The sequence below is a fragment of the Macaca thibetana genome, chromosome 20, assembly GCF_024542745.1.
Source record: "Macaca thibetana thibetana isolate TM-01 chromosome 20, ASM2454274v1, whole genome shotgun sequence".
Taxonomy (NCBI): Eukaryota; Metazoa; Chordata; class Mammalia; order Primates; family Cercopithecidae; genus Macaca; species Macaca thibetana.
This window is the reverse complement of record NC_065597.1, coordinates 57,317,327-57,331,360: the sequence shown is the minus strand read 5'-3', so window position 1 is coordinate 57,331,360 and position 14,034 is coordinate 57,317,327. Positions and strand designations below refer to the sequence as shown.

Here is a 14,034-nt window from a genome sequence, read left to right as displayed (position 1 = left end):
CCAACCTAGAGTGCAGTGGTCCGATCTCACTGCAGCCTCTGCCTCTGGGTTCAAGCAATTCTCTCACCTCAGCCTGCCGAGTTGCTGGGACAGACATGCACCACCACACCTAACTAATTTTTGTGCTTTTTGGTAGGGACGAGGTTTCATCATGTTGGCCAGGCTGGTCTCGAACTCTTGACCTCAAGTGATCCCCCTGCCTCAGCCTACCGAAGTGCTGGGATTACAGGTGTGAGCCACTGTGCCTGGCTCTTAAAATTTATTTTTAATTTTAATTTTATTCTTCTTATAAATCTTTTTACATAATTACATAAGTAAATCACTCATTTTGATATGAAAAAGTCAGAAGTCATGTAGAACAATCCTTCTCATGCCAATCTCCACCCTGGCGGTCGTGAGAATGGTGGCCGTAATGTGTCTTTTTCCATAGCTTTTCCCTGTATTTTCATAGATACTTCCGACAGCAGTCTCTGGGCATTCCCATGCCTACTCATATATAAATAATTATAGCATCAGCTTACTGCATGGCAGGCATTTTTTCAGAGTGCGTTTCCTATTTGGTTCTCTTACTACCTTGTGAGAGGTATTAGAATCCTCATTAAAGAGGCAGCCATGGAGGGATAGAGATATCAATTCACATCCAAGCTGGGATTCAAACCCAGCCAGTCTGACTTCAGAATACATGCTGTCAATCATCATCCTATGCTGTGTTTCATATGTTATTTACCATTGTTACATAAATGGATCTGCAGTTTTGTGACTTGTTTTTTTGGAGATAGTCTTGCCCTGTTGCCCCGGCTGGACTGCAGTGGCATGATCGTAGCTTGCTGCAACCTTAAACTCCTGGGCTCAAACAATCCCCCTACCTCAGCCTCCCGAGCAGCTGGGACTTCAGGTGTGCACCACTGCGCTCGGCTAATTTTGGATTTCTTGGTAGAGCCAGGGTCTCGCTGTGTTGCCAAAGCTGGTCTCAAACTCCTGGGCGCAGGCAATCCTCCTGCCTTGGCCTCCCAGAGCACTGGGATTACAGGCCTGAGCCATTGCACCCCACAACTTTTTTTTTTTTAATTTAATTTTTATTTTTGTTTTTATTTTTTTTTTTCTGAGACGGAGTCTCATTCTGTTGCCCAGGCTGGAGTGCAATGGCGCGATCTTGGCTCACTGCGACCTCTGTCTCCTGGGTTCAGGTGATTCTCCTGCTTCAGCCTCCCTAGTAGCTAGGATTACAGGCATGTGCCACCACACCCGGCTAATTTTTGTATTTTTTGTAGAGACAAGGCTTCGTCACATTGGCCAGGCTGGTCTCGAACTTCTAACCTCAGGTGATCTGCCCGCATTGGCCTCCCAAAGTCCTGGCGTTACAGGTGTGAGCCATGCCACCCAGCCAACTTTTTTTTTTTTTGACTTGACCATATGTCTTGGAGAACTATCCATGTTAGTACATTTAGAACAACCTTATTATTTTGACCAGCCTTATTGTATTCTAAAGACTGGCTTTACCTACTTTAATTTGCCATTCCTCTACTGATGTATCCATCAGATAGAGGATATCCCAGATAGTTTCTGGGTTTTGCTGATACAAACAGCAGTGCACCATGTGTCTCGAACATACACATGCCTTGGTGCATGTCTGCAGGGATTTCTGCAGGGTAACTTCCTAGGAGTTCTTTGCTCGTTGGCCAGGCGCGGTGGCTCACACCTGTAATCCCAGCACTTTGGGAGGTCGAGGCGGGCAGATCACGAGGTCAGGAGTTCGAGACCAGTCAGACCAATGTGGTGAAACACCATCTCTGCTAAAACTACAAAAATTAGCTGGGCCTGGTGGTGGGCACCTGTAATCCCAGCTACTCAGGAGGCTGAGACAGGAGAATTGCTCGAATCCGGGAAGCGGAGGTTGCAGTGAGCCGGGGATTGCGCTACTGTACTCCAGCCTGGGCGACAGAACGAGACTCCATCTCTTTGCTGGCATAAGGCAATGTGTATTTAAGGTTTTGATGGCTATCACCAAATTGTCCTCCAAAAAGAGTTAACCAGTCTGTATTTCCACCAGTGATGTTGAAGAGGGCCTGTTTCCCTGCATTCTTGCCAGCCTGACATCAGCCAGCATTTTAACTCTTTGACATTCTGATACTTGAAAAAGTGGTCTTTTCCAACTATCCTTTCCTTAATTCTTAATGAGTTTGAGCATTTTTTGATATATTTATTGTCCATTTGTGATGAAATGGCCTGATTTTTTTTTTTTTTTTTTTGTGATGGAGTCTTGCTCTGTCACTCAGACTGGAGTGCAGTGGTGCGATCTTGGCTCACTACAACCTCTGCCTCCCAGGTTCAAGTGATTCTCCTGCTTCAGCCTCCTGAGTAGCTGGGACTATAGGCATGCACCTGGTTGATTTTTGTATTTTTAGTAGAGACGGGGTTTGAAGGGAGGACAGCACGACACTGGGGGAGAAAGGTGTCACTTTGTTGGCTAGGCTGGTGTTAAACCCCTGCCCTCAAGTGATCTGTCCACCTCGGCCTCCCAAAGTGCTGGGATTACAGGCATGAGCCACCATGCCCGGCGCTGTAATTTTTTTTATGATAGTAAACCTTGAGACAGATCTCTTTTATTCCACAGTAAAGGACTATCTGCCTTCTATTTACATATGTATATATTTAAAGAATAAAATGATACTGCTGCTGAAGAGATTTTCTTGCCTTTCTTTAGGACAGCTCCAGAAGGAAACGTGATAGAGATGATAACTCCATTGTAGGATCGGATTTTGAGCCTTGGGCCAACAAACGGGGAGAAATCCTTGCCCGGTACACCACTACCGAAAAGCTGTCTATTGTGAGTACCAGGAGACCCTCTCCCAGGGTCTGCTTCGGAGTTAGTAGTAATTTCTTTTTGTTATATTGCTTTAACTCTTGGGCTCTGTAAGTTTCACTTATTTATTTTTCTACTTCTCTTAAAAGCTCAAATATAAGGCTTCACGTAGTATGTCAGTGTTGTTGGCATAAAAATGTGCTGACAGGCTTCCCAGAAAAATCTGGTAAGGATCAGGGATGTGGCACAGGTCAGAGAAAGAATTAGAACAGCAGAGTCTTGTCTTTGGGAGGAGGTTTGAATTATGAAGGAAGGAGGTCGGGCATGGTGGCTCACGCCTGTAATCCCAGCACTTTGGGAGGCCAAAGTGGGCAGATCACTTGAGGTCAGGAGTTCGAGACCAGCCTGGCCAACATAGTGAAACCCCGTCTCTACTAAAAATACAAAAATTAGCCGGGCATGGTGGTGGGCACCTGTAATCCTAGCTACTCAAGCGGCTGAGGCATGAGAATTGCTTGAACCTGGGAAGTGGAGGTTGCAGTGAGCAAAGATCGCACCACTGCACTCCAGCCTTGGTGACTGTCTCACCAAGAGTGAGACCCTGTCTCAAAAAAAAATGATTAATTAATTAATTTAAAAAATGAATTATGAAGGGAGGACAGCACGACACTGGGGGAGAAAGGTGTCACTCAGTAAGTCCCACATAGCTGGGTTTTTCTCCTGGAGCTGGAAGTTTACTGTTTCTCTGGATGGCCATTAGGTGAAATAGTTAGCTTTGGCCTCAAGATGCTTATGAAATTCAAGGCTTACCTTCCACTTGGCAAACTGCTATGGAAGGAAAGACTCAGGAGAGCTGAGACTAACCCAGTCAGGGTAATGCCTGTGTGAGTTAGGACTGGGTTCAGTGCTTAGAACCAAAGCCCCTCCTAACACTGTAAACAGGGGTGATCTGTATCCCTCCTTACACTGGAGAGAAGTCTTGAGCAGAGGAGTCCAGGACTGGTGTGGCAGCTCCAAGGGCATCAGGGTTCCACTGCGTTCTTTCTTGCTCCTCGACTGCATTGAGTGTTGCCTCACATTCATGTTGGTAGACAGAGGGAGGAAAGGGAAAGAAAGATGCACCCCCTCCCATTTAGGAAGATTTCTTGGGGTCCCCCAACACTTTCAGTTACATTTGTCTTGAAGGTGTGGTCATGGGCCATTCATAAGTGCAGGGAGGCTAAGAAATGTAGCAGCGTGTCCATCTACAAATGGGACTGTGCCCCGGAGGAAGTAGTGAACTCAGCAGGCCACGGGGAACGCTTGGCCACAATGCCTCTTCTTTTTTTACCTCCCAGGGTGTGCACTCATTGAACAAAATGACAGAATTGCTGGACTATTTAAATCGAGTCTTTTTTTTTTTTTTAAACTGTACAGAGTTAACTTAGAGCAGTGATTCTCAACCAGGAGTAATTTTTACCCCTGGGTGGTCCTTTGGCAATATCTAGAGACATTTTTGACTGTCACGGTTCTGGAGGTGGTACTGACATTTATTGGGTGGAGGCCAGAGATGCAACTAAATATCCAAGGGTGCACAGAATAATCTCCCACAAAAAGTTATCTGGCCTCAAATGGCAGTAGTGTAGAGGGTGATAAACCCTGATTCAGAGTAGGTTAAAAATACTTCTATTATGTGACTCTGCTGGCATATCAAAAATTTTAGTATTTGTCTGCTGACTTTGAGAACCCTGACTTGAGTAGAAATTTGAATCTTCAGTGGTTTTTAGTGACTGTATTTTCCTTCTTTGAATATATATTTCTTTCTCTTGGGTATGTAAATGGCTTTGTTGGAAAACAATGAACATACTGCCTTAGAATTTTAAAATATTAATGAATGTTATGTCTCTGCAGAATCTGTTTATGGGATCTGAAAAAGGTAAGATGAGTTTGTTGTTGTTTTGATGGGAAAATTCTGCCGTTACTTTTAATATCATTTTACAAAGGAAAAAAGTTTATCTGATATGATTCTGATGGAGCTATTGCTTAGATTGTGGATAGACATAGAACTAAAATACATATTTAGAGCATGAATTAAAAAAATATCAAACCTCAGCACTTTGGGAGGCCAAGGTGGGTGGATCACCTGAGGTCAGGAGTTCAGTACCAGCCTGGCCAACATGGTGAAATCCCTTCTCTACTAAAAATACAAAAATTTGCTGGGTGTGGTGGCGCATGCCTGTAACTCCAGCTACTCAGGAGGCTGAAGCAGGAGAATCACTTGAACTTGGGAGGCGGAGGTTGTAGTGAGCCAAGATCGCACCATTGTACTCCAGCCTGGGTGACAGGAGCGAAATTCTGTCTAAAAAAATAATAATAATACGGCCAGGCACGGTGGCTCACCCCTGTAATCCCAGCACTTTCGGAGGCCAAGGCAGGCAGATCGCCTGAGGTCAGGAGTTTGAGACCAGCCCGGCCCACATGGTGAAACCCCGTTTCTACTAAAAATACAAAAATTTGCTGGGCGTGGTGGCACATGCCTATAATCCCAGCTGCTGAGGAGGCTGAGGCAGGAGAATCTCTTGAACCTGGGAGGTAGACATTGCAGTGAGCCGAGATTGCACTCCAACCTGGGCGACAAGAGTGAAATTCTGTATTAAAAACAAAAGTACGGCTTGGTGTGGTGGCTCATGCCTGTAATGCCAGCACTTTGGGAGGCCAAGGCAGGCAGATCACTTGAGGTCAGGAGTTCAAGACCAGCCTGGCCAACATGGTGAAACTCCGTCTCTACTAAAAATTAAAAAAAAAAAAAAAAAAAAAAAAATTAGCCAGGCGTGGTGACAGACGTCTGTAGTCCCAGCTACTCGGGAGGCTGAGGCAGGAAAATCGCTTGAACCTGAGAGGCGGAGGTTGCAGTGAGCTGAGATCACGCCATTGCATTCCATTCTGGGTGACAGAGCGAGACTCCGTCTCAAAAAAAAAAAAAAAAAAAACCCAAAGAGGTTACTAGGAGTAAAACATAAGCTTACTGTTTAAAATGACAGAGGAAATAGTCTCCCCATCGTTGTGCCTCTCTCACCAACTGGGGGATTGCTTAAGAGAGCCTTTCCCTTGCCTTAAGTCTTTTCCCTTGTGCCGTAAGATATGTTGGTGAGGGGGCCACATGCTCAGTCTTATAGGCCACTGGTCCCTGAATGCAGTTCTCAGCTTCCTCTCCTAAGACACACAGTCAGAAGCTGTGGACCTGGGTATCTCGAACTGCCATGTAGCAGGATTGCCTGAGGAACTTTTATATGAATATAGATGTCTGGCCCCAACTTGCTCAATTAATCTTGTAGGATGGGACCCCAGAATTCCTATTTTGATGCTCCGAGGTGATTCTGGAGCAACTGACAGATCATGTTCTACTGGGTGCAGATGAGCACAACCGTGGTTCATTGCAGGTCTCTGATATGGCAGCTGCCACTCTTCCCACGGCTCTGCTGGATGAGACAGCACGTTAGAAATCAAGAGAGTGGGAGCAGCTTTGTTATGCACAGAATTTTTTTTTTTTTTTTTTTTTTTTTGATATGGAATCTTGCTCTGTCACCCATGGTGCAGTGTAACCTCCGCCTCCTGCGTTCAAGCAATTCTCCCATCTCAGCCTTCCGAGTCACTGGGCCTGTAGGTGTGCACCAACAAGTCCAGCTAATTTTTGTATTTTTAGTAGAGACGGGGTTTCACCATGTTGGCCAGCCTGGTCTCAAGTGGTCCACCCGCCTCGGCCTCCCAAAGTGCTGGGATTACAGGTGTGAGCTACCACGCCCAGCTTGTTATGGACAGAATTTTGATCCCACACCATAAAAGGTAAATCATACCAGCCTGTACCTACCAGTTTGTAAAGATCGAATAGAGTGGTGATACCAAGTGTCTTAGTCTGTTTAGTGGTACTGTAAAGGAGTACCAGAGGCTGGCTAATTTATAAGGAAGAGAGCTTTACTTGGCTTAAGGTTCCACAGGCTATATTAGAAGCATGGTGCCAGCATCTGCTGTTGGTGAGGGCCTCAGGCTGCTTCCACTCATGGTGAAAGCAAATGAGAGCCGGTGTGTGCAGAGATTGCATGGCAAGAGAAGGCAGGAGAGAGAGGGAGAAGATGCCAGGGTTTTTTTGACAGCCGATTCTCATGGGAACTAAGAATAAGAACTCACTCATTACTGCAAGGATGGCACCAAGCCATTCATGAGGGATCCTCCCCTACAACCCAGACACCTCCCACCAGGCCCCACCTCCAACACTGGGGATCACCTTTCAACATGAGACTTGGTATGAATATAGAGCAATAGAAACTCTCATATGCTGCTGGTGGGAATGTAAAATGGCACAACCACCTTGCAGAATACTTTTTCATTTTTTATTTAATTTGAAGACAGGTGCCAATGGTCCGGTTGTTTGTGCCCAACCACACTCCCCTGCCCCAATTCGTATGTTGAAATCCTAACCCTAAGATGATGGTATTAGGAGATGGGCCCTTTTCAGAGGTGATTAGGTAATGAGGGTGGAACCCTCATGAATGGGATTAGTGCCCTATAAAAGAGGCCCAAGGGTGCTCCCTCACCCCTTCCACCAAGTGAAAACACAGCAAGAAGGCATCATCTATGAACCGAACCGGAAAGCAGGCCGTCCCCAGACACCTAATCTGCTGGGACCTTGATCTTGGACCACCCAGCCTTTAGGACTGCGAGAAATACATTGCTCTTATTTGTAAGCCACCCACTTGCTGGTATTTTGTGATAGTAGCTGAAAGGGTTTAAGACAGTGGGCCAACCCTTTGATCCAGCATTCCACTACTGGGGTATCCCCAGATCAGGGGTTGGTAGACTGCATGCTGCAGGCCAAGTCTGGTCCACTGCCTGTTTGTTAAGTACAGTTTTACTGGAACACAGCCCTATCAATTTGTTTACGTATTATCTATGCCTGCTCTTGTGCTACAGCAGTAGAGTTGAGTAGTTGGAGCAGACACTTTGTGACTCTCAAAACCTAAAACATTTGTCAGGCTTACAAAAAGAGTTCTGCAGCTTGACCCTGAGTCCACATTTCTTTTTTTTTTTTTTCTCTTTCTTTCTTTTTTTTTTTTTTTGAGATGGAGGTTACAGTGAGCCAAGGTCGCGCCACCGCACTCCAGCCTGGGCGACAGAGTAAGACCCTGTCTCAAAAAAAAAAAAAAAAAAAGAAAAAGTACTAGAGCAGAGGCCCCTTTAAGATGGGAGATGGGGAAGGATTCTGAAATAGACAGCCACAGAGGGCAGCAGTCAGCTAGATGCATTGCCCTGCCTTGTGGCTGGCCTGTGGCCTGGGGGCCTTTCCTTCATCCCTCCAGCAGTCCCTGCTGATGGCGAAATTGTGCTGACAGATGCAGGAAGGAGGCACAGCTAGTCCTGTTTGCTCGAAGAGACGGCTTTGAAGCCCTAGTGTTTCCACCCTGGGTAGACAGTGAGATGGTTGTTTTGTTAGCAGAAGAGCACAATTCTACGCTGTGAGTAAGAGCCTAAGAGGGCCTTTTGTTCATAGAAAACAATGAAATGACGGATTTTTGGCATCCTTATCTGGACCGCCTTTCTTTAGGAATAAACAGATGATACAGAGCAAAGTTTGTAAATCTCAAATGCAGCAGTTAACCTCTTCGAGGCTGGCCCACTGGGCTCCCAGGGGCAGCTTCTAAGTGGGAAAAGTTTCGATGGAACTCTGGTTACATAAGGAAGTTGCTTTGAAAATCTAGGATAGTTTTCTGTAATGGAATCGTTCCCCAGAGTCTGTATTCACGATGAAGTGTAGAGTGAAAGATGCCTCCCCTGGGGGTACTGGTGCAGGAGAAAAGCCACCTGTGTGATGTAAATTCATTCTGTTTAGGCAAAGCCGGGACTGCCACACTGGCAATGTCAGAGAAGGTTCGGACCCGGCTGGAGGAGCTGGATGACTTTGAGGAGGTGAGCAAGTCATCTGTGGGGTGCAGGGAGTGCGAGAGCTTTTCCTTCCTCCTGCCAAGTGAGATCAACCTCGGTGGCTGCTCTTTGATTAATTCCCGGGCTGCACATTGTGCTTAGTCCTCCCAAGGCAATGACTCCATCCAGGGAAGGATGCCAGCGTGCAGTTGGCCGAGCTCACGGGAAGCCTGACTGGGGCTGCTTTTCTAGAGGCCTCTTTTCTCATCGTGATGCCTGAGCAAGCCTGGGTCCCCTAGCGACAGTGTCTTATGGTAAAAACCAGCTGCAAGGCTGGGCACGGTGGCTCATGCCTATAATCCCACCACTTTGGGAGGCTGAGGCGGGAGGATCACGGGAGGTCAGGAGTTCGAGACCAGCCTGGCCAACCTGGTGAAACCCCGACTCTACTAAAAATATAAAAATCAGCTGAGCATGGTGGTGGCTGCCTGTAATCCCAGCTACTCGGGAGGATGAGGCAGGAGAATTGCTTAAACCTGGGAGGCGGAGGTTGTGGTGAGCTGAGATCACGCCACTGCATTCCAGCCTGGGCAAAAAAGCGAGACTTTGTCTAAAAAAAAAAAAAAACCCAACTGCAGTCACCTCCCTGAGAAGTAGCCTTATGGAGTACAAAGACTTTGCTTTGCAACTGACGCTGCTTGGGCTGGCTGGATATGGCCCACAGGAATCTTTTAATTGGCCTACACGTACTTTGAAAAAAAAGTGAGTCTTTTGCCAACACTTAAACATTCATAAATGTAACCAACAAATACAGAATTTCTTGAAAAAACAATCTTGACTGGGCACGGTGGCTCACGCCTATAATCCCAGCACTTTAGGAGACCGAGGCAGGATCTCCTGAGGTCCGGAGTTCGAGACCAGCCTGGCCAACATGGTGAAACCCCATCGCTACTAAAAATGCAAAAATTAGCTGGGCACGGTGGTAGGCGCCTGTAATCCCAGCTACTCGGGAGGCTGAAGTAGGAGAATTGCTTGAACCCAAGAGATGGAGGTTGCAGGTTGCTCTGTCACCCAGGCTGGAGTGCAGTGGTATGATCTCAGCTCACTGCAACCTCTGCCTCCTAGGTTAAAGCAATTCTCCTGCCTCAACCTCCTGAGTAACTGGGATTACAGGCACGCACCACCGTGCCCAGCTACTTTTTGTATTTTTAGGTGAGAAAGGGTTCCACGATGTTGGCCAGGCTGATCTCGAACTCCTGACCTCAAGTGATCCACCCACCTCGGCCTCCCAGTGTACTGGGATTACAGACATGAGCCACCATGCCCAGCCAACTCTTATTTCTTTAATAAAGAGTTTTTCATTTTGAATTGTAGGAAATGTACATATAAACATTTGGTTCCAGGTCTCATCATATGTGTTCACATGACCTTCACTCCTGTGAGTTGTGTGAAGAGCCTCTTTACAACAGCCCAGGGCTAAGGAGCATCTGCTGTGCACCAGGGACCGTGCCAAGTCTTTACCTACATGGCCATTTCATCCCCGTGACAATCCCTTGCTCAGCTGCCAAGGGTTTTTGCTGTGGTTGTCTTTCTGTCCTGATTACTCTCTCCTTGGTCTAATTAACACCCCCACACTCTTCTGTACCTCTACTCCCCTTAGAGTTTGTCTCAAGTATCACTTCTCCAGGAAACCATTCCTGATCCCCCCATCACAGTTTACAGTTCATTTCTTTGTTACCATATTTCTCCCAGTCTGAGATGTACCATTGCTCTCACGTTTGACTATCTCTGAAATTGGGGTATATGTTTCTCAGTTGGTTCCCATCAGTGATCAGCATATTTTTCTTCCTTAGTAGCCCATGAAACAGTTGAGCTTTTTTCCATGGGCACCTCAGATCCAGTATATGTATCCCCATAGAATTGCGTTTTCTCCTGAGCATTTATCTCAGTTTGAGTTAATATCCATCTGTCTTCAGTATCTTAAGCTCCATTAGTGCTGAAATACCCTGTCATGTCTTATTGCTTGGGAATCTTGAGCAAAAATGTCTTTGTTTCTCGAGCATCTAGTCCTGTGTCCTGCACACAGGAGACCCACAGTTGGTTGAATGAGGTAAGTCTTGTTACCTCAATTCACAGGTGAGGCTCTGAGAGGAAAGTAGCTCACCCAGGGTCACACAGCTACTCAGTGACTGAGCTGGGAGGTGGCTTAGGTCTGACTTGCTTCCAAGGCCAGCCTGTCAACCCACAGCACTCTGTCCATCTTTGTCAGAAAACTCAAAAGAACCTCTTTGATTGCAAATCGCAAGGCAAAGCTGTCAATCCTTGTGGGGATATGAGGAAAATTTAGAGACCAAAACTCAGCCAATACCTGGTATTCTTTATAAGGGTGGTAGTCGAGCAATATTTTTCCTGCTGTGCCTTCACCTTCTGCCTTCTCCCCACAGGGTTCCCAAAAGGAGCTGTTGAACTTGACTCAGCAGGATTACGTGAACCGCATAGAGGAGCTCAACCAGTCGCTGAAGGATGCCTGGGCCTCAGACCAGAAAGTGAAGGCTCTAAAAATAGTCATCCAGGTTAGATCTAGTGATCCCCCCGCCCCCACCCAGAATTTCCTATGTAAAATTCCACTGTGGAGACTTAGAGTTTTCAGGGGCCTGCCTGCAGGGTCTTACCCTTGTTTTTTCATCCCTTTCCTTTTCATATACTTCCTGTGAAAAGCCATGATTATGAATCTGTGTTTTTTTGAGATGGCTAATCTCAGGGTCACCATGTGCAGCTGCACAGGTTGTGCACTGCACAACTCCAGGAAGCACTCTTCACTCTAGGTTACAGAATTGATGATACCCCATGTGTTGTGCAGTACATTAACCATGGTGCAACCCCTGACACATTTATGATTTGTACACACTAAAGATTGGGCAACTTTCTGTTGGGATTCCTTGACTGCATTGGCTTGGTATCTTTGGGATTAATGACGTGTGTCCCTGATAAATGAATATTTCAGACATATTATGCATACTTATGTGACAAGGAGAAGTTTACAGCATTGGGAGAGGTACATACATTGAATCTTCTTTGCTGATGAGTTTGTTAAGCCAGTGACAATTCTTGAACCACAAGAACAAGTACTATGTGGAAAACAGCTTATATTTCTTGGTCCTGAAGATCTGGCTATCTCAGCAAAATGTGCTCAGAAGCACATTTGGAAAGGAATAATTCATTAAATCATCATTTTCAGAGCAGAGTCAACAAAGGATTTCTGAACTGCCATTTTAGTTCAAAAGGACAGATCCCATTCTCATTCCATGTTATGATAATGTGACATTTGTTTTCTCACCTGTTCTTTTGAAAGACAGGAGAGTCCGGGAGTCTTCACACTGGACACTTGAAGTCTTTTAAGATGACTCCTTGTATAGTAGGGGTGATTTCTTTGGTGTTTCATGATGGGAGGCAAGCCCACGCCCATTCTCTTCAATCACTGATGTTAGTTTACAGAGTAAATAGTCCCAAAGGCCAGGCCTCTCATCCTGGGAGCCCGTGGAGACGGTTGCTTGCTGAGTGTCTCCAGTGAGAAACTATCTGAACTAGCAAGTGCTTCTTCACAATATTTGCATTGGCAGCATCTCTCCATAGATTATTGTAGTTTAGAACCGTGTCTTCTAAGAGGTTTACATCTGGGGGAGATTTGATTCATGTCTTCACAAACAAAATAATCATAAGTGTGCTTCATCAACTCCACATCTGGCTAATAGTAACGATTCTACAATACATTAAGGACTGCCTTCTTTATCCAAAACACAGAGTCAAGGCCGGGTGCAGTGGCTCACATCTGTAATCCCAGCATGTTGGGAGGCTGAGGTGGGTGGATCACTTGAGCCCAGGAGTTTGAGACCAGCCTGGCCAACATGGTGAAACCCGTCTCTACTAAAAATACAAAAATTAGCCAGGCTAATTTGCTGTATAGTAAAGTTGTTCTGTGTGTGGGGGGGAGGGGTACCTGGTGGCTCCTTTACTAAGGCATATTTTACATATCATAAAGTCCACCCATTATAAGTGTGTAATTCAGTGATTTTTTTACTAAACGTATAGAGTTGTGCAACTATCACACAATCTAGTTTTAAAACATTTGTATACCTCCCCAGATTCCCCCAAGCCTGTTTGTAATCAAATCCCACTGCCATACCCGACCCCAGAAAACTACAAGTCTGTTTTCTGGTTCTGTAAATCTGCCTTTCCTGGACATTTCATATACATGGGATTATTCGTAGATAATCTTTTGGATCTGACTTCTCTCACGTAGTATAATGTGCCTTTTTAATTGATATGTAATAATTCTACATATTTATGGGGTACAAAGTGATATTTTGATACATGTATCCCGTGTGTAATGATCAAATCCAAGTAATTTAGCATATTCATCACCTCAAACATCTCTAATTTCTTTGTGTTGGGAACATTCAAAATCTTCTCCTCTAGCTATTTGAAAATACACAATAAGCTGGGCCTGGTGGGACACACCTGTAATCCCAGTTACTTGGGAGGCTGAGGCACGAGAATTGCTTGAAAGTGGGAGGTGGAGGTTGCAGTGAGCCGAGATCGCACCGCTGCACTCCAGCCTGGGTGACAGAGTGAGATTGTCTCAAAAAAAAAAAAAAAAAAAAAAAAAAAAAAAACAGAAAATACGCAATACATTTTGAACTATAGCCACTCTAGGTGCTATTGAACACTAGAACTTATTCCTCCTGTGTAGCTGTAATTTTGTACCCATTAACCAACCTCTTTGTTCTCCCTTTGCCCTTACCCTTCCCAGCCTCTGCCTCTAGTCATCGCTGTTCTACTCTCTACTTCTATGAACTCAACTTTCATGGCTCCCACATGTGAGTGAGGACATGCAGTATTTATCTTTCTGTGCCTGTTTCACTTAACTTGATGGTTTCCAGGCTCATTCGTGTTGCTGTGAATTACAGAGTTTCATTTTTTTATGGCCAAATAATATTCCTGTGTGTGTACCACGTTTTCTTTATCCATTCATCCATTTATGTACATGTAGATTGATTTCATATCTTAGCTATTGTGAATAGCGCTGCAATAAACATGGTACTGCTGATAATTTCTTTGATATACTGATTTCTTTTTCTTTAGATGATAACCTAGTTGTGGGATTGCTACATCATATGGTAGTTCTATTTTTAGTTTTTTGAGAAATTTCCATACTGTTTTCTAGAATTGTTACACTAATTTGCATTTCCACCCACAGTGTATAAGAGTTCCCTTTTCGGCTGGGCGCGGTGGCTCACGCCTGTAATCCCAGCACTTTGGGAGGCTGAGGTGGGTGG

At 45.3% G+C, this 14,034-nt stretch overlaps 3 protein-coding genes across 5 annotated transcripts in view; 2 read left to right on the top strand and 1 right to left on the bottom strand.

The window, feature by feature from the left end:
• IQCK (IQ motif containing K) overlaps positions 1-14,034 on the top strand; it is a 959,718-nt gene that overhangs the window by 673,877 nt on the left and 271,807 nt on the right. The gene's annotated exons all lie outside the window — the stretch shown is intronic.
• The window catches only part of GDE1 (glycerophosphodiester phosphodiesterase 1), a 241,834-nt gene that overhangs the window by 71,085 nt on the left and 156,715 nt on the right, over positions 1-14,034 (bottom strand). The window lies entirely within an intron of this gene.
• Positions 1-14,034, top strand: part of VPS35L (VPS35 endosomal protein sorting factor like) — a 149,534-nt gene that overhangs the window by 14,892 nt on the left and 120,608 nt on the right. For all 3 annotated transcript variants that reach the window (XR_007722281.1, XM_050775005.1, XM_050775006.1), the window contains exons 4-7: positions 2,705-2,827; positions 4,694-4,718; positions 8,667-8,743; positions 11,143-11,271. Coding sequence is in view for 2 of the 3 variants with exons in the window: in XM_050775005.1 (XP_050630962.1) it covers positions 2,705-2,827; positions 4,694-4,718; positions 8,667-8,743; positions 11,143-11,271 (354 nt within the window). In the remaining variant the exon portion in view is untranslated. The remainder of the gene's footprint in view (positions 1-2,704; positions 2,828-4,693; positions 4,719-8,666; positions 8,744-11,142; positions 11,272-14,034) is intronic.